The sequence below is a fragment of the Pleurodeles waltl genome, chromosome 9, assembly GCF_031143425.1.
Source record: "Pleurodeles waltl isolate 20211129_DDA chromosome 9, aPleWal1.hap1.20221129, whole genome shotgun sequence".
In the NCBI taxonomy this organism is placed as follows: Eukaryota; Metazoa; Chordata; class Amphibia; order Caudata; family Salamandridae; genus Pleurodeles; species Pleurodeles waltl.
The window spans coordinates 555420090-555443591 of NC_090448.1; the positions used below are offsets into that span (position 1 = coordinate 555420090).

The 23502-nt window shown below is 43.6% G+C and overlaps 1 protein-coding gene across 1 annotated transcript in view; it reads right to left on the minus strand.

Moving 5' to 3' along the window:
• Window positions 1–23502, minus strand: part of KPTN (kaptin, actin binding protein) — a 152138-nt gene that overhangs the window by 77112 nt on the left and 51524 nt on the right. The window contains exons 3-4 of the mRNA XM_069207497.1: window positions 9770–9854; window positions 9347–9401 (exon numbers count right to left, since the gene is read on the minus strand). Of these exons, the coding sequence (XP_069063598.1) occupies window positions 9347–9401; window positions 9770–9854 (140 nt within the window). The remainder of the gene's footprint in view (window positions 1–9346; window positions 9402–9769; window positions 9855–23502) is intronic.

A 23502-nucleotide genomic window follows, 5' to 3' on the forward strand; every position in this document is an offset into this window, starting at 1 on the left:
CTGTTGCATACCCTAGGGCAAGGTTTGCTGCTAATCTGCCTGACTGTCCATGTCACAGATGATCTGCCCAAAGCACACTGCACTTGCTTCTCTTTAGTAAATGTTCTTCCTCGCTAAGAAGAGAGCTCAATTTACCTTTCATGAAAGAGCAAATTTTAGACACTGTAGGTCTGCCATGGAGTTTGTACAAACGGTGCCTACAGTAAGGATATGTCTTTCTACTGCAACTTTTATACCATTTGTAATAAGTAAATGCTCTATCCTGTTCGACATGTCCCAGTTTTATATTTTTATGGTTTTATATGATATTGGAATGTTAAGCATTGTTTTATGTATTTTGTGTGATTTTATTGTATTTTGTTTTTTTATGGTCACTGGATGACCAAATAAAGAATAATGACTGATTGATTAAAGAACAAATTACTTACCTTCGGTAATGTTTTTTCTGGTGGATACACTAGCTACCTGTGGATTCCTCACCTTATGAATTCTCCCATGCGCCAGCATCCGACGGAAAATCTTCTTCCCAGCTCTTCATTTCGACGTCACAAATGCACGGCTCCACGCAACTCTGTCTGACGTCACCGTGCCAATAAGAGGTCCTTGCCAGCGTGCTGACGTCAGTGTCACCCATTTTTTACATGCCTTTGAGGCGAACAGATGAAAACCAACCTCACAATATCCCCAATTAATACATGTATACATAAAACCACCATGATGCAATAGAATCAAAACCATCATTTATATATACACATAAATACCAAAATCTATATACACTTGTAAAAAAAAAAAAAAAAACTTAGCGTAACCAGACAGACAACGGGGAGGCGGGTGGGACTGTGAGGAATCCACAGGTAGCTAGTGTATCCACCAGAAAAAGCATTTCCGAAGGTAAGTAACTTGTTCTTCTGATGGATACAACTACCTGTGGATTCTTCACCTTATGAATAGAGTCCCAAAAACAGTTCCGCACTCAGAGGTGGGTGCCTGACTGGTTACACCAAGAAATCCTGCAATACAGATCGTGCAAAATGGCCGTCCCTCCTAACCTCAGAGTCCAAGCAGTAATGTTTGAGAAGGTGTGGAGGGACGCCCAAATTACTGCCCTGCAAATATCCACCACCAGAACCCCCCCTCGCCAGGGCCGAAGTGGCAGACTTAGCCCTAGTGGAATGGGCTCTAATACTCTCAGGGGGAACCTTCTTTGCCAACGAGTAGCAAACCATAAGACAGAGAATGACCCACCTGGAGATCGTTCTTTTATGGACCGCTCTGCCCTTCCTCTGTCCAATATACCCCACGAACAGCTGGTCCTCCACCCAAAAGTCTTTCGTCCTCTCAGTATAAAAACTGAGAGCCCTTTTGGAGTTCAAACGGTGGAGCCTCTCTTCCTCCTTCAAGGGGTGAGGAGGAGGGTAGAAAGATGGAAGGGTAATGGTCTGCCCCATATGAAAAGGAGTGACAACTTTTGGTAGGAAAGCCGCCCTGGTTTTCAGCACCACTTTATCAGGAAAGAATAAGGTAAAGGGGGGTTTAACAGGAAGAGCCTGAAGCTCACCCACACGCCTAGCCGAGGTTATAGCTATCAGAAAAACCGTCTTAAAAACTAGAAACCTTAGCGGGCAAGAATGCATGGGTTTGAACGGTGACTCCATTAAAAAAGTTAAAACGAGATTCAGATCCCACTGAGGCATATGAAAATGAGTGGGAGGAAACCTATTAGTTAAACCTTTTAAGAACCTAATAGCAATAGGCGATTTAAACAAGGAGGGCTGATCTGGGAGGCAAAGAAAGGCTGACAGTGCCGCAAAATAGCCCTTAACAGTAGCAACTGCACAACCCTTCTGTGCAAAAGCTAAAGCAAACAGAACATCGGAGAGGTGGGCCCTCAAAGGATCAATTAGCTTCTCTCCACACCAAGCCACAAATTTTGCCCACCTGCCGGCATAAATGGTCTAAGAGTGTTGCCTGGCCGAAAGAATAACATCCACTACCTCTGGTGGGAGAGAGAAAGAACTCAGGTTGCCCTGTTCAATCTCCAGGCATGAAGGTGCAGGCTCTGGAGGTGGGGGTGTAGAACCTGCGACTGCAAGAGGAGGTCTGCCCTGAGAGGGAGACAGAGCGGAGGGCACAGCAAGAGTTGGAGAAGGTCTGTGTACCACACCCTTCTTGGCCAATCTGGGGCTATTAAAATGACCTGAGCCCGATCTTGGTGAATCTTCCTCAGAACCCGAGGAATCAAGGGTATGGGGGGAAATGCACAAAGCAACTGGTTGCACCAAGAGATCTGAAACGCATTCCCCAAAGCTTCTTGCACCGGATACTGGAGGCTGCTAGAATGACGGGCAGTGCATGTTCTCCCAAGTGGCAAACAGAGCAATCCTTGGAAAACCCCACATCTGAAAGATGTGCAGGACCAGATCCAGATGGAGACGCCACTCGTGATCGGCCAAAAAATGTCAACAGAGTGTCCGCACGTACGTTGAGCACTCCGACCAGATAATTCTCTACCAAGCAAATCTGATGGTCCCAAAGCCAGGACCAAAGTCGCAGAGCTTCTCTGCAGAGAAAATACAACCCAACTCCTCCCTGCTTGTTGATATACCACATCACAGTAGTTTTGTCCGTCAGAACCTGAACTGACTGACCGTGAAGGGACGGGAGGAAGGCCTTGAGAGTCAGACGTATTGCCCGCAATTCTAACAGATTGATATAAAAAGTCTGTTCCACTGGAGACCAACAACCCTTGATCTCCAGGTCCCCCAGATGAGCGCCCCACCCTAGAGTGGAAGCATCCGTCATGACCGTGGCCACCGGAGGTGGCCGTGAGAACGGCCTTCCTTGAGAAAGGTTGCCGTCCACAGCCCACCATCGAAGATCCATTGCAGCGTCTCTGGGGATCGTTATTGACTCCTCGAGATCCCCTTTGTGTTGAAACCACTGCTTGCGGAGGCACCATTGGAGAGCCCTCATGTGCCAACATGCATGAGTGACCAACAGAATGCAAGAAGTGAACAGAACGAGCAGGCGTGGGACCTTGAGGACTGGAACAACCGCTCCATTTTCAAACATTGAAATCAACGCCTAGATGTCCTGAATCCGCTGAGGTGGAGGGTAGGCCCGATTCAATGTTGTATCCAGTACTGCCCCTATGAACAGGAGGCGCTGAGAGGGCTCCAGGTGAGACTTGGGTATGTTTATCGTAAAACCCATACTGAACAACAACTGCAAGTGATGCAACACGAACTCTGGAGACTTGACTTTGATCAACCAATCGTCTAGGTAAGGGAATACCAATATTCCTTTCCTTCTGAGACTTGCTGCAACCACTGCCATCACCTCGTGACGACTCGAGGTGCTGAAGTAAGACCAAAACGGAAGGACCGCAAACTAGTAGTGTTGCGACACCACCACAAACCGGAGATACTTCCTGTGCGACTTGAGGATAGGGATATGAAAGTAAGCATCCTGCAAGTCGACAGACACCATCCAATCCCCTCTGTTCCACGACAGAGGTGCCTGTGCTAGAGTCAGCATCTTGAATTTTTCCTGTTTGAGGAACCAATTCAAAATCCTCAGATCCAGGATTGGTCTCCAACTACCGTCCTTCTTGGGAATCAGGAAGTATCTTGAATAACAACCCTGACCCCTTTCCTGCTCAGGAACCAACTCCACTGTACCTTTTGACAATATGATTTGAACCTCCTGCTGCAACAACAGTAAATGGTCTTCTGAACAAAACGAGGGACAGGGAGGGATGGGAGGGGGAAACTCCTGAAAAAGGAGAGCATATCCTTTCCTCACAATGTTCAGAACCCAGGAGTCTGATGTAATCAACTCCTACTTGTGGTGAAAAAGACGTAATCTTCCCCATACAGGAGAAAGTGTGGTTGAAAATGGGCAGAAAACTAGGGCTGCTTCCCTTGTTGTTGTCCTCCAGAGGAAGAGGATGATGCAGGGAGCTGCTGGGTGGCCCCTCTTGTCCGAACCCCCTCCCCCTCGCTCTCTAAAGGATCTATAAGAGAGGCTGGAAGGCTGTTGGACTGTGGACTGGGATCTTCCACGGTAAACGGCTCCACGCCCAAACCCCCTGAGCCTCCAAAAGGACCTGAAAGGGGTAATAGTGGAGGCCTGCAGACCCAAAGACTTTGCTGTGGCCCAACTGTCTTTAAAGTGCTCTAAGGAAGAGTCAGCTTTATCACCAAAATGTTTTTCCCCATCAAAGGGCAAGTCCAAGAGAGCAGTCTGCATATCAGAGGAAAAGCCAGAGGACCTCAACCATGCATGCCTCCTGGTAGCAATAGAGGTACCCATCGCCCTGGGCACCAAATCTGTAGAATCCGGACCAGACTGGATTATCTGCTTTGCTGCAGCATGAGCATCCGACAGAAGATCTCCAAATTGTCCCTGCACCTCCTGCGGCAGGTCCGGAACCATAGCCCTAGCTGAATCCATCAGGGAGTGCACGTATCTACCCAGAACACAGGTAGCATTTGGTGCCTTGCGGGCCATATTGCAAGAAGAAAAAGTTTTCTTTGCCGACTTCTCCATCCTTTTGGATTCCCCATCTGACGGAATCACAGGGAAGGAGCCAGGTGCAGACTGTGTAGAACAAGAGGCCTGAACAACCAGACTCTCCGGGGTAGGATGACAAGAACCCGGGATCCCCAGACGCCACTCTGTACCTCCTTGCCACAGATCTATTGACAGCAGGTGACGACACAGGCTTCCTACATAGCTCTAAGATAGGCTCCGCAAGAGCATCATTAAACGGAAGCAATGGATCCGCCGAAGTAGAAGAAGGGTGCAGGACCTCAGTCAAGATATTTGTTTTGACCTCTGCAGCAGGTAACAGAAGGTCAAAAAAAGTTGCCACCTTCCTAATCACAGTATGGAAAGAGGCAGCCTCCTCCGTAAACTCCCCTGGTGAAGAAAGGTCCCATTCCGGGGACGTGTCTAGCCCACTGGCCGAATCCAGCACTTAATATTCCCCCAAGGGCTCCACAATCTCCCCTTCTTCCAACAACTGCCTCTGGTACTCTTCTTCCTCCAAAAGTCTTAAAGCCTTTCTACGTGACCTCAGCCTGGCCTCTAACCTTGGTGTCGACATAGAATTAGCTGACGTCGATGACACCGGCTTCAGAACTGAAAGGCGCGGAACAGGAGAAGGCTGACTTCGGTCTAATCCGGAGCCATCCGGCGCCGGAGCGGAACCCATCGGCGCTGTAGACACCTGAGGCTCCATCATCGGCGTCGACTGAAGGGGTGATGAGATCGGCACCGTAGGTCTAGAAGGCGATGTCATCGGAACCGCAGGTCCCCGAGGCGACGTCATCGGCGCTGGACCAGCACCCTCAGCCGGATATAGGGGAATAAACGGTGCTGCCTTGTAGGGAGCCCAACGAAAATGCTAAAGGACTCGTGGGACCAGCTGGTGCACTAGCAGAGGCCATAGCATTAAACATAGAAAACATGGCATTTAAAAATGCCGCAGGATCCGCTCCCGGAGCCGGGAAGGCAGGATACCCCTGGTCTCCATGCTGCACCTGCGCTTGCTGAGCATCCAAATCCTGTGCTACAGGTGAAAAGCTAGGACTCTCTGGAGGTGCGACTACCTCGAAGACCTACAGCGCCGGAGAAGCCTGAGGGCTCTGAGGTTGTGGAGTCGCAGTCGGACTAAACTCCCACGTCGCACAGCACCACCGAGATGGAGACCTGGACCTTGAACAGCTCTGAGCCGAGCGATGCCGAGAGTCATGACGACGACGCCTATTTTGTTTCCTTGACAAAGTGTGAGAAGAGGACCTGTGATGACTCTTATATCCTTTCTTCACCTTGGCCAAAAAGAGTTTGGCCTCCCTCTCGTTCAAGGCTTTTAGGATTCATGCTCGGGCAGGATACACACTCCTCGACGTCATGCTCAGAGCTCAAACACCAAAGGCAATCATCATGAGGGTCAGTAACAGACATGCGACCCCCTCACTCTCGACATGGCTTAAATCCCGACTTCCTAGGAGGAGACATTGTAACCAGAAACAAGATGGAACATCTTCAACAGTAGCGAGAGCTAGGAGAAAACGTTAGCGTCGAAGGCAGGAAAAAAGGGAACTGACATCAGCATGCCGGCGAGGACCTCTTATTGACACAGTGACTTCAGACGGAGTCGCGTGGAGCCGTGGAATTGTAACGTCGACGTGGAGAGCTGGGAAGAAGATTTTCCGTCGGATGGTGGCGCATGGGAGAATTCATAAGGTGAACCACAAGTAGTTGTATCCATCAGAAATCCGCTGTACTCCTAATTAGCATGTTTAACCTACCTATAGGTCACTAGTATATAGTACAATATGCACCTAGAGCCTGTCAGTTAAATGTTACTGGAAGGCTCAAGTAACCACTAGGCCTCCCAGTACAGCAACAGGGAAGGCAAACATGAATGCAGGCCTACAACAGTAAGCTGGCTGTGCAGTTTTAAAACTGCAAATCTGACATTTATTACAAGCCCAATTCATGGGTAAAGTCAGGTTTGCAATAAATATTTTGAAAAAGGAACTTTTGTAAAGTTATATTTTCCCTTCCAAAAGCCTTTAGGAGCCTATTTACTTGAGCTCCAACTCTCACCCAGAACCTGAAAACCACTTTTGATGATGTATAGAGCATGCTCCAAGAGAGGAGACAAAGGGCTTGGGTGGGTGAAGGTGCTCTGTTCCTCTGGAAGGATGACCATCTGGGCTATGTGCAGAAAGTTGATTAACTTCAAAGAGGCCTACCTTGTCACGGGGCAAATGTTAGATTACACCTAGGCAGGGCCTTCTTTTGTCCACCAAGTCAGACAGGCACCAAGAACTGATTTGAAGTGACCAAAGGAGAGGGTCGATTATTTCCCTGGCCACACCTCTGGGGTAGGCGCAGGAGCTCTGCACAAGAGAAGAAAGGTTCTGTCATCTTGAATTTAGGTAGTGAGGGGGACTATGGGATTGTTAGCAGAAGGGCACACGTGAACTGCTGCAAACGTGAGTAGGGCTATTCTTGGGAACTTTTTCCTCATTTGTTGTTACAGAGGGGCCATGAGTCACCCCAACCCATGGTTATAAATGTGGCACCCCTGGGCAAATTCCTCTGAACACTATTTGACCTGTGGAAGACGCCTGCACCTGCAGCTGAGTACTAAGAGGAGTCCTGAAAGGCTGGACCTGCTCCCACTCGTACCCAGAACAAAGAAATGGACTCAAAGGGTCAATTGGATGACCTAATGTTCAGCTACAGGAACAAAACAAGCTGAAAGAAGCCCCTTTTCCTGAAGAGCACTGCAGACTAGTTCCAACAGGTTGTGCCTGACCCCCGCTGGTGGCTTCTGCTTGACTGAGTCTTGACCCCCCCCCCCGAGTGGTGTTCCTGAGGACCTGGGACCATCGTCTAAGCCAAGGTGTACGCCTCCTAACGTCCTGTGAAACATAGGGCTTAAAAACGTGTTGGCTCCACAGATATCTGGAGAACGGGGACAAACCTACCAAGTCAATCTGATGAAGGTGTGTTGCTGCTTGGCCAAAGATTCAGGATGCTCCCGCTCAAAGCTTCTCTGAAGCAGAAAATCTATTTCAGTGAGACATCATGAAGGGGGTATTCAGCCTCTTGGAGGCCTGTGTGGCTACAACTTGCAGCACTGCCCCACTGGAGGAACCTGGCCTCCAAAAAAGTGAGTAAGTCTGAGCATGGACATTTTAACTAGTATCTGGCTGGCGAGGGACATATCTTGACCATGAATTTTGAATTTCTCTTGCACAGAGCTTTCCAGCTAAAAGTCAGCAGCTTCACTCTGACCTTGTCTGAGGCCTATCCAGCCTCCAGGAACCCTTGTACCGCACAGGATTTCTGACTTCCATTTCAGAGACAAAGTTAGATGGTTTCTGTTAATGACGCACGCTCCCCCACAGTTGGCCTTCAATCATGCCCAAGTACCAGGCGAGCGCAACTAGTTGACAGTGGATGGTACTTAACACTTTTTTAGTGTTTTGAATGAAACTAGCACCAAAACTGCTCTGATTTCCCTTACTGGATTTTGACATTTTAGTTTAATTTTGTTCAATAAATTATTCTCTATTTTTATAAACTGGAGTGGGATTTTTACTGTTATGTGTTTTTAACTGTAAGTATTCTGGTACTTCCAAATGCTTCACACATTTTCTTAATTTAAGCCTACCTGCTCTGTGCCATAGCTGCCAGACGTTGAGCTCTGGCTTAAACTACTGAAACCATTACTGGACTGAACAAGAGCGGTTACATTTTCACTTGTGGTGAACTACCAACCCCACCAACTAATAATCTTTTTTGCCTCACATAGTGCTCAAAACAAAGAAACAAAGCAGTATCCTAAACTAGAGCAGTGAAAAGATACAGTCAGTCACCAAAAGGACTGTATAAAAGGCTATGCTCCAGGGGAGGGGCAAGCACCAGAAGAGAAAGACAAGTCATCAAATATGTAAGCAAACAAGAGTGACAATAAATCCAACCAACTGTAAGCAATGATTCAGCTCTAACTCTGTTGTAAGTTGTTGGTAGGGTCCGCAAGAGGCCCTTTGCAAAAAGACCAGTAAATGATGTCTAGCACACAAAACCTAAAAACGGTCCACATATGAAGAACATTTCATGAAGAGTTATCAAGGGAGAGTCATAAGTGGACTGTTTATAGTCTTGATTTCACACCACTCCTTTTGTTTCAGTTTGTGAATAGACTTTAGAGTTATGTTATCTCTTTCTGACCTAATTAACTAGGCCAACACACCTTTATTGCTCAAACTGCAAGAGATCTTGTATTTTCCCACAACATACCAATGATTCTAGATAGTCAGCTAGACTTATTTTTCTCTTCTTTTTAATAAGAATCATTGGGGCTCTATACTGCAGACTCGATAAGGAAGAGAAATCTAAGTTCTGGAAACCTGTGATCCAGGTAAGAAAGGAACCAAACAAATCAATATTGTAATTCCAAAATTATCAAGGTCTGATAGTTATTTAGCCTTGAAAAAATAAATTAAACATAAGATAAAAGGATCCCCTCCCATCTAAGCATGAAAGTCAGAGCTGCTGACGATTCCCAACTCTGCAACATCTTTATTGATAGACTTCAAATGTGCTCAAGACAACCCTATTAGTTAGAATTCATGTAGTAAGGCAGCAAAGCACCTCAAAGCCCAAGATACATTTCTAAGTTAGTTTAATAATGAAATTCATATTTTGCCATTTTGTTATTTATCAGTACGTGTGACAGGTGTAGATAACTTGCCAGAAAAAGATATGTACAAATATTTAATTAGAAGGTTTAATGTAAGCTATGTGGGTGTGTACTCACTCTGCATGGCACAGCTGGAATGGTGTGAACTGCAGCTCCAAGTTCAAACAGCTTTCTATAATGGGGAAAAAACATTGCTGAATACACCAGCGTTAAAAAGGACCCATCTTCTAACCATCCTCAGGGCTGCCCCACAAATACTTTGACTTCTACTTCCAGTGTTGTATTGTTACGGATATGGTGATTGGTGGAATCTTCCAAACTGTCAGTCAGGCGAGCCAATGTTTATACCTTTTGAAACTCATTCATCAGGATCTCTTTCTTGCGCCTGGAGGAAGTACTTTGTCCCCCCCAGTTGTAAATGTGGGAGAATAGAACAATTAGGGTCTCTAAGCAGACCTTAAATAGGACATAATTAAATACCCAATTATAAGAGGGTATCTATTTGCAAACTAAGTAGGCAAATTGTGTTGGATAACTCACGTGCAATCGAGTCCAAGTTATACTCCGACCCCGGTTCATAGTCACAATAAATGTTCAGAAATGGACTTGCCTTATCACCAGAGTCCTAGAAAGAAAGTAAGAGAAAATCAGTAGTAGATACAGGTAGGAAGGGTAAAAAAAAATGTTGCATTTATCCCCATGAAAATATCACAAAACATCACAAAAGGCGTACAACCTCTCACTTTCCTTTCACAAGATTCCCAGCATACACAAAAAAAAAAAAAAAAAAAAAACTTTATAGAACATTGTTTTGATTTCAATCAGATTACTGGATATCAGCCTAACTGACTACAGTCACCAACAGTGTACATAATCATCACTGCAGCCAATGTCTGCCACTTGTAACTTCATCAGTAGCCTGGTCACAAATGACTTTCAGTTCAAGTCACAATCCATTGTTTCATACATAAACGCCATTGGGATTTACAAAAATAATCTTGGCTTGAAATACCTGCCATTTTGAATTGAAGTGCATTGTAAAATGTTCCAAATTGAGGAAATTTGAAAAGAACAATTTTTAAAAAACAAGCGCATTCTCACAGAATTATGCAGGTGTTAGAAGTGCATTAAAGGCAGTACCCTCCAGGAAGATAAGTAAGGCACCTTAAATTGAGATTGTGAATAATTTCACATTTACATGATTACAATTCATGTGTAACTATAGAATATTCAAAATGATTAAATCATATTTTTGAAATTATTTAAGCAAAGAAAAACAAAGAATTAACAGGACAAGTACATCTTAGACTCAATCAAGTGAGTTGATTATTTACAAATAAAATGACTAACATTCAAATCATCAAAAAATTAATCTCTTTAAATATTGCAGTTAAACATCACAACAACGACATTACACAATTAAATTAACAATTTACGAGCTATGTAAATTACTAGTTCATTATTGCAAAAACTGCATAAACAATTGTTTTAGTATGATAAAAGTTTACATTATAATGAATAAATTATTAAGCAATTCTAAAAATTGTTCCATTAACTTTGCTCGTTAAACGTACTCCTATACCAAAATGTATAAAATAACAAAACTGTTATTGGCAGATTTTAAGCTATGTAAATGATAGCTAACAACCACGGTTGCATAACTATAAATGATATCCACTCTGATAAGACACAATTGAAGAATATTTAATTTGAAGCCTTAGTTTCACCGACTGAACTGTGCTACCCGTCCAAAGAACATATTTTTCCAAGCTCTGCAACAGAGTTCTGAAGTGACCAGAAAGCAAAACACGTAATGCAGTAAAACATTCATAAACAATGATAATTAAGGCATTCAATGCCTTCTACACCATTATGTGTGAATGACGAAGCTTCCCTATCAAAATCTGTCATGTTATTATAAAAGAATGGCATCACAAATGAAAAGAGCAAGCACCAAAAATGCCAATATGCCTTGGCTTATATAACTAAAAGTGACTCTTCAGTCAAAGGTTAGTTTCTAGTTAGAATTTGACAATGTTATTGGACAATATGATTCGAAGTCATCCGAGTACTTACCTGGTTTTAAAAATATCACTAATTTCCCTTTTCTAAATGACAGTAAGGGTGCCGCTGACAGAGAATGTAAAAAATAGTTTTCCCCCCAACAGATGGTGCTGTGAATCGGATGCGTGGAGCATGTGATGAGTACCTTGTCGCAGCGGCCCTCCAACGCATAGAGCAAAACAGGATTTTTTTTTCCTCCTTTGTGGCAGTGTACCAGGGGAGTAAGGAATAAACCACGAGTTTACTCCATGCCAATAACTGATTGGCAGTGGCTGATCCCTTCAGGGGGTCATAACCCACGCAGGAGAGCCTGTCCTGGAGCAGATTCTGGGAACACCAGGGGCACCCGCACTTGGTGGGGGAGCCACCTTATTGGCAGGTTGCACCGGAACATAGGGAAATTATTTTGAAATGTGCACAAAGGAAATAAATTATTGATCCGTAACTGTAATTGAACTGCATGTTGACTGATGGTAATGTGCAGTTGTGTTTTGCTTGCAATGCTTCTTTGAATTATATGGGAAGTATCGTATTACTGAATGGGATAAGAGAACTGTTTTATGTGTTGTTTCTAAATTGTCAACAGCTATTGAGTTTTCTCTCTGACCACTGCCTAACAGCTTTTTCTTGCAGGATAAAATTTGTTGTATTAATCTTTTCCAAATTTGTGAATGAAGGACACAATGGGTAACAGTAATTCTAAAGGAAATGGAAAAGTGGTAAACCCACTAGAAAGTTGTTTAAACAGCTAGATGGAGAGAAAGATTTTAAATTGCAACACAAGCAAACAACTCACTTAACATTTTTTGAAAAAAAGCAAAGTAACTTTGATCACAGGGGCAGCACAACACAGCACCTCTCAGACGTTACTTGGAATTGCACTTTTAGCAATTACCCAGGCATTTGTAGCTCTCTTGCATTGGCGGAGTGGACCTTGCATAACAAGGCATTACCCCTGACCTGGTAAAGTAGAAATAACTAAATAAACACCATATGCTGGGAAATATGCACTCAGATTTCCAAGATGTTTTAGAAGTCTGTAGTAATTACTAATTTGACAGAACAAGAAATGTTCAACGATGACGCGTGCATCGTGTGCTGTTCTATTCATCACTGCAAAAATATTTCGGTCACTTCAGGAAAGAACTGTGGACACAATATTCCTTAGGCATCGAAGGCTGTTGAAACAGCAAAGATGCAACTCATCAGCCAATAAAAATAGACATTTAGTGCACTAGGGTTTTAGTTTGCGCCTTTATATTCACAGCGCACTACACAGAAATACCACAAGAAGAAAGTTAAGGTTTCTATTGCTATTCCCTTATTTATGAATAACTGTGGTGAAAGTTTTGGAAATATCTGACTGATTTCCACAAGCACACTAGGAAGCTAAAAAAATATTCAGAACAAATGTAACACATGTCCTGATGCCACCAGGGAGCCTAAATCAATAAGGCAGGGACAGCACATTGTTAGGTGGGAACAAAAAGCTGCATATTTAATTTAAATGTGTGCCGGTAACAGCATGTCCAATATCCCTGCAACTCTAAATTAACTGTGTGCAAGCAACAGATCGCCAATATTCCTGCAACTAAGTGACAAAATTAAGATGTGAGTTTAAGTTTCGGAGTGTGGCACAGCGCCTTGTGGCTTTCGTGCATCCCAAGTGCCCCGGCGTGGTCAGATTCTTGCCGCAGCCCACCATGAAAGCCTCCTACCTTTCTAGAGACGCAAATACAGAGCGTGCCTGCCTCCTCAGTCATGCTTCTGGCCATGCAGCATTCTGATGGGATTCCGAAATAGGCCAAACATAAGCCAGGGAAAATGTAAATGCACACTAAAGGCATGGGATAAGTGTGCTGAGACAGGGAAGGCAAAGTCAGTGTCAGAGGCAGAGTTCTGTCTTTAGCCTTTACTAGCACAGCTGTTACCAAACTGGCGTCAGGGGCAGTTTCAACATCTTTCATTCAAATTAAGCAAATAAGTAAGTAGTTTTGGAGACCTGTGGATTCCATTAAAGAACACTCAACACAGAGCCTGCAGCATAACGAAGAAAAGGTCATGGCTCTCTAGATATAAAAATGCCATCTTCAAAAGTTGTGTACAGGCATTAAAAAGAGGCTAGGCCTCCTTGAGGCATCATAGGCATCCAAAAAGATTAAAACATGTGAGTGCCACATGGTACTTTAACACATGGATGTCCAGTTGGGACCACTTTTATTCCCCGTTTTCATATGGTCGCTTTTGGCAAAAGTAGTCATATAAAAGTAAACGTACTGTATCTGCTGTATATATGCAGTGTGGCAGCCTTAAGCCTAATTAACAAGGCACCTGTCGTAATATTGTAAATTGGCAGCTTGTCTTATGTTTCACTTCAGAAGCCTTTGTGGTTGGTCCCATAATTTGATCCAGCTCTTGCTTGTGTTTGAAATATTGAAAAAGCTGGCTTACTTCAAGACAGGATGTCAGGAGAAATGTCAATGCTTCAGGCCAAGGATCAGAAGTTGAGGTACCACAAAGACGAAAGCTGTGTGTGTATGCACTGTACATTTAACTAATCACATGGCAACTCCTTCACAAAATGTTAAGGCCAGACATAGCTTGGCAGTACAGTGGCCAAAGCCCCTTCCTAGCTTTGCAATATGAAAGGAAGAGGATAGCAATTACTAAAGTTGCTAAGATGCAGGCTTTGCAGTGTAGCAATTGAGTATAAAGACAATGGAGGGCCTGCACGTCATGTCACTTTTCAGGCACATATAACGCTCTACTTTGGACGCATAGACAAGTGCATATCCAGAGCAAACATCAAGGCCTTTATGTCAAGCCAGGAGAAGGGACAAATGGTAAGTAAATAGCAGGGAGTATATTGCATGAGGAGGACATTTTTATATTAGCTGAGGAACATGATAGGAATGACAGGTTTGGCTGGGATGAGGTAGAGCTATCAGCACCAATGATTCTCATAGATACACAGAAGAAACAGCACTTCATGAAGGAATGCTTTCCAGTAAGCTTAAGGATCAGCATAAAACAATGTGGAGAGAGAGGCGGTGACCTAAGTTGCAGAACACCCAGCTCAGTCTTTTAAGAGGAAGGTATCAGACATGCCAAAGCAGAACACTATGTTTCCAATTAAGGTAGAAGGTAAAGAGATTGATTCTTACTTTTAAAATCAGCAGTGAGGAAACGCTGTGCCTGTGAATGACATGTTGATGAATGAAGAGTTAACTGGACTCCTACCAATATCTGTTGAGGAATATAAAACAACCCATCAGTTTCTGTTACCAGAAGGGCCCACCAATTTGCTGGGGAGATTCCCCCTCTGCAAATGTTTTGCAACATTATATTTTTCACTAAATCAGATTTACTTACAAGAACCTAAAGACAGGTTAGAGCACTGTATTGAGTTAGGACGACAGGAAGAGAGACATGCGTCTATAGCAGGTTTCTACCATAAAGATTTGGGCTCCATGGTCAAATGCCTTAAGGACTTCCAAACAACTAAGGATTTTCCATTTTCCATTAGGAATTGTGCCTGCGTTGATACATGATGAAGGATGGTGTTCGTCTTTGTGCATGCTACAGGACTGCAGTTTTGATAGGTTTGGAGGGAATATGGCTTTACAGATGACTAACAGAAAGGTTGTAGAACTTGAGTACCTAGAGGCGTTTTGGGCAAAACACAAAAATGAGGCAGGATTGTTGAAAACATGCCCTCCCCATAAACTGAACTTCAGGAAAATGCAGAATGACCCAGTGGCAGCTGGTGACATTTGAAAGTGGTGGGGAGTAAAAGTTCTGGATGAGTGCCCGGTGGCGAGCGAGCATAGTGAGCGAGCCTGACCGTGATAAGGTGGGTTTGTGGGGGTTCTCCCCCACAAACATTTTGTAACAAGAGTGGGCAAATGGTACATTTTCAAGCAAATTTGAGAAAGCCTGAAATCTACTGAGGAAATACATATCATTGAGATTTGTCAGACTGGATACAATGAGACAGCAAATAATAAACATTCCATTGCCTGCATTTCTGAAAGCGTCTGCAGCAAACCAGTTTACGTAGGCGGCAATGCCTGCTGCAAAGAACAGATCTGTATGTTATATGAATAGCTGAGTGGGTTAGTAAAGCCAGCCTTTACCAGCGCTTTAAAACAAATTAAATGCATGTGGTAGAGGGGCTATGGAGAGATGAGGGGCACTTTTGGCAGGATGTAGTGAGGGAATCTAAGGAGTCGGTCATGGTTGCACCAAAAAAGACTGTCGCACCAGGCGCCAGTAGTGCTAAAGCCGGCCCTGACTGCAAGCCATTTGTCACTAGGCCATAAAGACACACAACTGTCTGAGGGCTCAGGAGTCAGATGGGCTAAACTGTTGCTGGAGAATTAAGAAAATCGACAACAGCCAGAGTCCATTTTGAAAAAGTTTTTTACATTACATCATGAGAGGCGGCGGCGAGCCTGCTGGCATTATCCTCTTATGGAGATAAGTCCGTGTGACCTGCTGCTGCAATTGGGAGCTTAAATAAAAATGATATGCAGTCACTTATCCACCATCTTACTCCTTGGCCCGCTGTTCTCATTTAGTCCCCCGCCCCTCACCGGAACCTCTGCAAGGCTGAACCAAAGTTACCTCAAATAGCCTTCTAGGTTTGCAGCACGGCTTTCTGATCCGTGAATATTGCTTTCAAAAGTTAAAAACAATGCTAGAATGTGGGGCCATTGAAACCACCAACCTACGTCTTGCACTAGGATGTCTGCGGAAGAGATGCAGTGCCTAGGAGCAATTAAATTATGCAATGTGTGAGCTACACCTAAGCAAAAAACAAACATAGGCATGTGAAATGGTGCCACGTGGCAGCTTTGGAATTGTAATACTTGTTTATAAATAACAGTTCTATGTAATTAAAGAAATAAATCCAAATCCAGGATCTGTAAAGCGCAGCAGATGACCCGTGAGGGTTTTAAGGCGCTGAATTGTAGGCTCGGGGAGATTTGCAGAGAATCACATGATGATGATACCAACGCTGAGACTTGAACCTGGATCCCACTGGCTCAGAGGTCAACGGCTCAGGCCATTACGCCACAGCCTCTCCCGATTTTAAAATGAAAGTTACACAGTAAACAACTAACATTACATTTCCCCCTACCCTGTTAAACTGCACAATAGTGTTGTAATCATTTCGAACTATAAATTACACTGTAAACAAATAACATTTCCCCCTACCTCTTCAGCTTCACAATAGTGGCGTAACGCCAAATAATGCCTCTCCCCTCCCTGCAGAGCGTGACAAGGGGCCACTCAGGCTCCCATATTCTCACAAATATTCACAGAGAGGGTCGCTTGTCATGGTGCTGCAATTGGATGCTTTAATAAAAATGATATGCAATCAATGCACATACCCACTATTGTTGAACACCACACGTCCTGTCCTGAGTGTCGGCCAGGCTGAACTGTTGTTGGCAAACTAAGGAAATCGACAACAGCCTGAGTCCATTTTGAAAATGTGTTTTACAGTACATACATCATGCAAGCAGACGGCGAGCCTGCTGGCATTATCGCCCTATGGAGAGAGGGCCGAGTGACTTGGTGCTGCAACTTGGTGGTTAAAAATAACATGCAGTGCAAATGGTAATAAAATTAAAACCGACACAAACTCATGCCTAAACTTTAACTTACACGTGGAAGGCTGAAGCTCAGCACGTTTAAAATGCATGCCGTACCACAAATCTCAAAGGGAGAGGTGGGCGAGGGATGGGAAGGAGGGATTAAGAGGGATGGAGCGAGGCAGGGGATGGGGGAATAACATTTTTTTTTAAAGTCAAATACTTACCTTTTCCCGTCGCCGCTGCATGCAGATCACGTCGTGGTCAGCCAGCCTTGTGTACACTGCACTCCTTTCCCAGCAACTCCCAGAATGAGGTGGGGCCATGGAGGCTTGTTCCCACCCACCCTGTGACAAAGGGCTGCAGTGCTACACAGCCTTGCTGATTGACAGCCAGCTTTGGAAACCCAGGGCTTATGCTAAAGCGCCCAGGCTGTTTTCTTTGACCGAGGCTTCAGTGCGTCATAAGAGACAGTACCTTACAGTGTTGTAGGCTGCCGGAGGCCAGGGCTGAGATCAGGTAAGCCCTATAAATCCTGCGACGGCCAGCACATGTGTCTTTCAAAAGTGCCTGGTTTTGCCTGACCCTCACGCAGAGCGAGGGCCACACTGTTTGAAGTTTTAATGTATGAAACATTTTTTTTGATGCAGAAATTGAAGCTGGGGAAACATTTTTTTAATGCAAAATTGAAGCTGGGGCGGAGCCCTGTCGCTCTAATGAAGAAACCACTGGACAGTACAGACTGTCACCTCAAGCAGAGGAGGGAATAAAACCTGTGACTGAGTTTTTTTTTACAGCAGGGTATCATTAAGAGGACCACTAGCCCCTGTAATAGGTGTAATAGTTATTATTTCACTGCCCAAGGTCAATTCAGGACAATACAGGGCATACAAGATATACACAAGTTAAACAGTATGGTTGTTCATTTAGCTGTTTATGCAAGTTAAACAGCATTGTGGTTCCCTTATCGCCTGATGTGCCTGACACCAATGCTAATTTTTCCTGTGCACCTGTAGAGGCAGAGTAGTTTTCTCTCCTCAGTGTTTTCAGCTTTAAAGTCCATCCAGGGAGTGAGTTCCTTTTTGCCTTCACGCTAAAAGATACACTTCCACATGACTCGCTCAAGGCTTCACTGAGAGTCCAACAGTCTATGCACAGGCAGTAAAGAGAGACTTGGACAGCCTGCACCTGGAAGGTGGCAGCGTTGTCTTGCAGTATGTCGATGACCTCCTTGTGGCATCTGAATTACCAGAGGCCTGTGAAAAAGACACTAAAGCCCTGCTGCACAACCTCCAGCAGAGAGGACACAGAGTCATTGTCAAAATTCCAGTGCTGCCAAAAAGAGGTGACTTAACTGGGTTATGTGGTATCAAAAGTTACACACCGCATGTCACCTGACAGAATAACACTGATAGATGGCATGCAGTCCTGGCCCACCAAGAAAGGAATGATGTTCTTCCATGGATGATGAAGTGCAGCAGCCAGTGGATAACAGAGTACAGATCCTGCGATGCCATCTTGAGACAATTCAGGCTAAAAGTTGCACTCAACAACACTGCATGGACTAATGAACTTTCAGACTGTTTAAAAAAACTGAAAGAGACCGTGTTTACTGCGTGAGCACTGAGCTGTCTGATTAAAAACTGTGTCAGAACAAAATGGCATTGAACAGAGGTGTGGAATTTAATAACATATCTACTTGTCCATGAGCAATGTTGCTTCATAACTCTCCTTGTCCTGTAAAAAAAAAATCTCCTTGTCCCTTTTGTGCCATGTAGTGTGGTGACAAATGATGGCAGCAATCTCAATATGTAAGAGCCCTGATAATAACCTCTCTGATTATGACAGGGCTCATACTATAGCAGGGCATGAACACATTCAATTTCATGCCCTATTATAGCAATTTCCTTATTTTGCACGCTTTCAGAAAGAGCTACATCCTGAGGTTGTAGGAAGCAGTAAGCAATAACTCCAGGGCTGGAATGCATTTGAGTCAGTGCAAACCTACTAAAATGCATGATTTAATGATATTCACCAGCTCTTCCCTAATCCTTTCTCATACTGAGAAAGGTTGGAAATGTATTCCTAATAAGGTAGAAGCAGAAGTTCTTCCAGGGTTGGGAAAAAAGTGGTTGGAGTTACAAGTGAACTTGTAAACGCTCAATAGATTTTCGCATGAGCAAATCTACATATCCATATTTGCTTGTGCTAAAATACAGTCCACAAATATGATCTAGGAGTATGATTTCCTGGTCTACTTCTGTAAAGTCTTGTGAATTCATGAAAGCCACTACTTCAAAGATATTTACCATGATTGCCCTTTTGTGACTTTCTTTAAGAATTGGGCCCCCAGTTAGGTCTGGCTTAAACCAAGACATTTTATTAAAATTAAATTTCTCTCTCAATCCATCTATCGGCCGGCATTACTGTGAGAAATAGCATTCTGCTTTTCCACAAGGAACATATTGGCACACACAGTAGTTTTGTTCAGTGCCAGGAACTACTGTGGCAATGTGTGCCTTTTGAGACCAAAATGTTTTTTGTCAATGTTTGTAACAATGGTGAGGGCTTGGCACATCCCATAACAATAGAGTGTTACAAAAAGACATATCAAAACAAGACACGCATTGACAAAACCAAAAGACTGACCACCAATGTCGGATCGGCTGGCTTTGCCAGTGCTTGTCTATTTTCATGTTTCTCATAATCTTGTTGAAAATGGTTACACTGGTTTTCCATTATGAATATTTTTTAGAAATACTAGGATGCCTAAACACATATTACTAAATGACGCTTAAAAGAAATAGTACTTAAAATTTCACAATAATTTAGCAAAGCATGTTTTTCCTACTTGCATTCTTTTATGAACATTTTATTTTGAAAGCAAAAAATCATCAATCTTGCTTACAAGGTTCAGCAAACATTTGCATTTAATCAGAGAGCATTCTGGGAGCATTATACATAGCCTCATATTTTTAAACTTTTCAAACATGTGTACACCCATTTTTTTTAATGGAACCACAGTCAGTAGTGCATGGTGACCATACAACGTTTAATTAGATTTCTCACCCTAATAACAAAGGCTTTGTATTAATGAACCGTAAATAGAAGCTTGAACAACATTACCATAAGGACACAAATATTACCTAGACTGCAGATAGTTCCCTTTCCTGTAAACTGGTAGCCAAAAGGTTTGTGCTGCAGGGGGTTGGGCCTACTTGTTCCAAGGACAAAATAATCATGAATATGTGTTGTCCTTGACGCCAAACAATATGTCCTGGGTGTCGGGCTATAGGAATTCCACTCCCTTGATTGAAAGTGGTGTATTTACACAGGTGGAAAAAAGACCTGTGGCATGCTACTATGTGACTTGCCTTCAGCAGCAATTGGGTGTCGGCAGCTGTGACGGTAGAGCAGATGGCTCCCATCGTGATGGACTATCCTTGTATTGTTTATGTGTCGCACTCTGTATAGTTGTTGTCATCTGCAGCAACACAACACTTTTTCACTGCCAGGCGCAATGGTTATGAGGTCACCCTGTTGTCTACCACTAATATCACCAGTAAAAGATGCCCACCTGTTAATTTGGCACCCTTTCTATCTGCAACAGGCGAGTCTGATGAGCCCCTTTCACCATGACTGTATTGAGGTTGTAGAAACTTGCACCACACCAAGACCAGATTTATCACAGACACCATTAGAAAAGGCAAAATATGAGTGGTACCTTAATGGTTCCTCTAGCAGACTGAAATACACTAATTACATTGCAGGGTATGCTATTACAACAGTTGACACGGCAGCTGAAAGTCTGCTCTCAATGTTTTGTTTGTGCCCAACCTTCTAAAGGTCAGTCACCTGTTACACATGATCACTTGCCAGTACCACAGGGTCCCTTTACCAACAAGCAGATATATTTTGCTTCCCAGTGAATGCTTTGAAATATTTGCTGGAGTGCATGGATATGTTTTTCAAAATGGATGGACGCATTTCCCACAAAGAACAATAATGCTGCATCTGTTGTGCGATGCTTGTTTAGAAACATCATACCCAGGTTTGGGGTCCCCAAGGCATAAAAAGCGACAGAGGGGCTGAGTTTGTGGTAGCAGTTGTGCAAAAGACTGTTTGGGAACAGAGTGGAAACTGCATGCCCCTTCTCCCCCCCCCCCAAAGTTCTGGTCAGGTGGAGTGGGTGAACTCCACAATAAGACATAATAACAGATTAGCAAAGATAACTGATGCAACAGGTCTTACATGGCCTGATGCTCTGCCTTTAGTGCTGCATGCCAAAAGGGCGATGCCATCCAGAACAACTTTTTGTCCCCCATGAGGTACTGATGGGGTGGCCTATGTCAGTGGGGTGAGGCTGCATCTCACAGTATCCCAAGCAGCACCACTACTGTGGACTGATTAAAACATTTATGACTACACTCTACAGTTGTCAGTGGTCTTAATGCATCACCATCTCCGGGTGAAGGAAGCTTTGCCCCATCCGTCCTCAGAGCCCACACACCCTTTTAAAGCTGAAAGAAGTGATCATGGTGAGAAAAATAAAATGTTTCTTTTGTTCTAGGTGGATTGGACCACAGAACATGCATGGATGCTCCGAGTGGATTCATGGGACAAGCTGCAGAGCTGTACCAACAGTGCCTGAGACGGAGGCTCCAGTAACTGATGAACATCTACCAATGGAGGAGCTGCAAGTCGCATAAGAAAAGAGGAACACAAACTTGACTACTCCGAGGAGCAAGATAACCAAGTGTCACAGGGACCGTGACACCAACTGATGCTACTGAATGAAGCACACAACAAAGAAAGGTGATGGTCCGCCCCTTCAAAAAAATAGACTGAAAAGGACACCCCCGGGCAAGTCCGCGAAACTGCTACTGAACAAGGTGACAGCAGACCAGGAGGATAAACAGATGACAGCACACTGTATGCCTTTACATTACTGACTCTTAGAGAAAGTGCCCTGGAACTGAGTGACAAGAAAGACACTGTATCAATATGCAGTGCAAATTATATTTTTAGTCTCTCAATTATGTGTAAGCTACCTGTATTATGACCATCACCTGACCATCCCCTCATCGCAGTTCATGAGAAAGTAGCCCAAGTGTTAGGTCTTGAAGACTGCTGGATTTGTAGAGAGCGAGAGTGTATTATCTTATGCTGCTTATTCTCTTAAAATTGGAGTTGAGGGATGAGAGGGCTCTATTTTTTCTGGATACTTATTAATTGTACTTCCTTGATCTTTAACTCTCTAGCTCCCCTTTTATCTTCAGCGGTGCCTCGAGAGATCAAATCGCCCCTTAAACAGCCCTTCAGAATCATTCTTGCATTTATCTGCTCACTCATCCATAGTATAACATATACACAAACACAACAAGCAAATGCAAGATAAATTATAAGAGTAGAAGTAGAAAAAGAAAGAATGTTGCAACCCAAGTTTGATGGGCATATGCTTCCAATAAGGTACTAAAATGAACATGAACAGTGAAAGGCCACAGTTTGTGCATAGTGTATCACTGTTTTAAACTTACAGAAAAGTGCTACCTGGACCTGTGTCGAACATCCTGGAACAGTAATGCTGTGATACACAATGTACAATACCCTTTCAAGATGGTCGCTCAGTAAACATCATACTGGAGGGATATCTTAGAATGGTATTGTACATAGTACATCACTGGTGTACTGAAAAAAGACGGCCACTAAACATGACAATGATCTTGAAATGGTAAAACAATGATACACTAAGGACAATACCATTCCATAATGGGCTAAGATGCAGTGGCACCTCAGAATACGGCATACTGCAACCAAAATCAGCAGTCAGTGAGTGGCCCAGCACTACTGTCCAGGGACAGCGGAGTGCTCTTAAATAAAAATAAAATAGATTGCAAGAAATTAAAGGTGACATACAAAAGGAGAAAATGGAAAACTAAAGGATTGACCCAGCATCCCTGGCACTAAAGCACACTAATTTTTAGGCAGGAAAGCACATCTAATCAGACAAAATGCTATTACTCATAGGGCTATAGAGTCAATGGTAGAAGTGGGTTGACCTCATTTCCTAATACTACATGCTGTCATGCGTGGAAGGAGAATGTGAATAACTCTTGAACAGACCAATGACTGAAAAGGAATGTATGAATCTTTTATTAACATTTTGGATTTTAAGAGCCTGGAAGGCAACTAAAGCTCTGAGATTTACATGGAACAGATATGAAAACGACTTCAATACACACACCACAATTGTGCATAAAGTTACAAAAATGTACAACATTACAGCTGGCAAAACAAATTTAAAAGTGAGCCTTGCAAGTTCTCTCATAGTGCACATATTTTATCTCATGAAGCACTACATTACAATGCAGTAACAGTACACTCCTTCTCCCAGAATCCAGCTACCCATCACTAGGTTACTGGACAGGCATGAGCGATCCTGTACAGCACTCTGCTGCCTTTTGCCTAGATCTGCCCTATACCAATACTGCATGCAAACATACAAGGGATTGTCAGAAGGCTAACACACACTAAAAACCTTGCCTACTACAGTACTATGTGAGAACACATGTAACAAAATACCTGTTTACAGGCTCTATCACAGAGTAA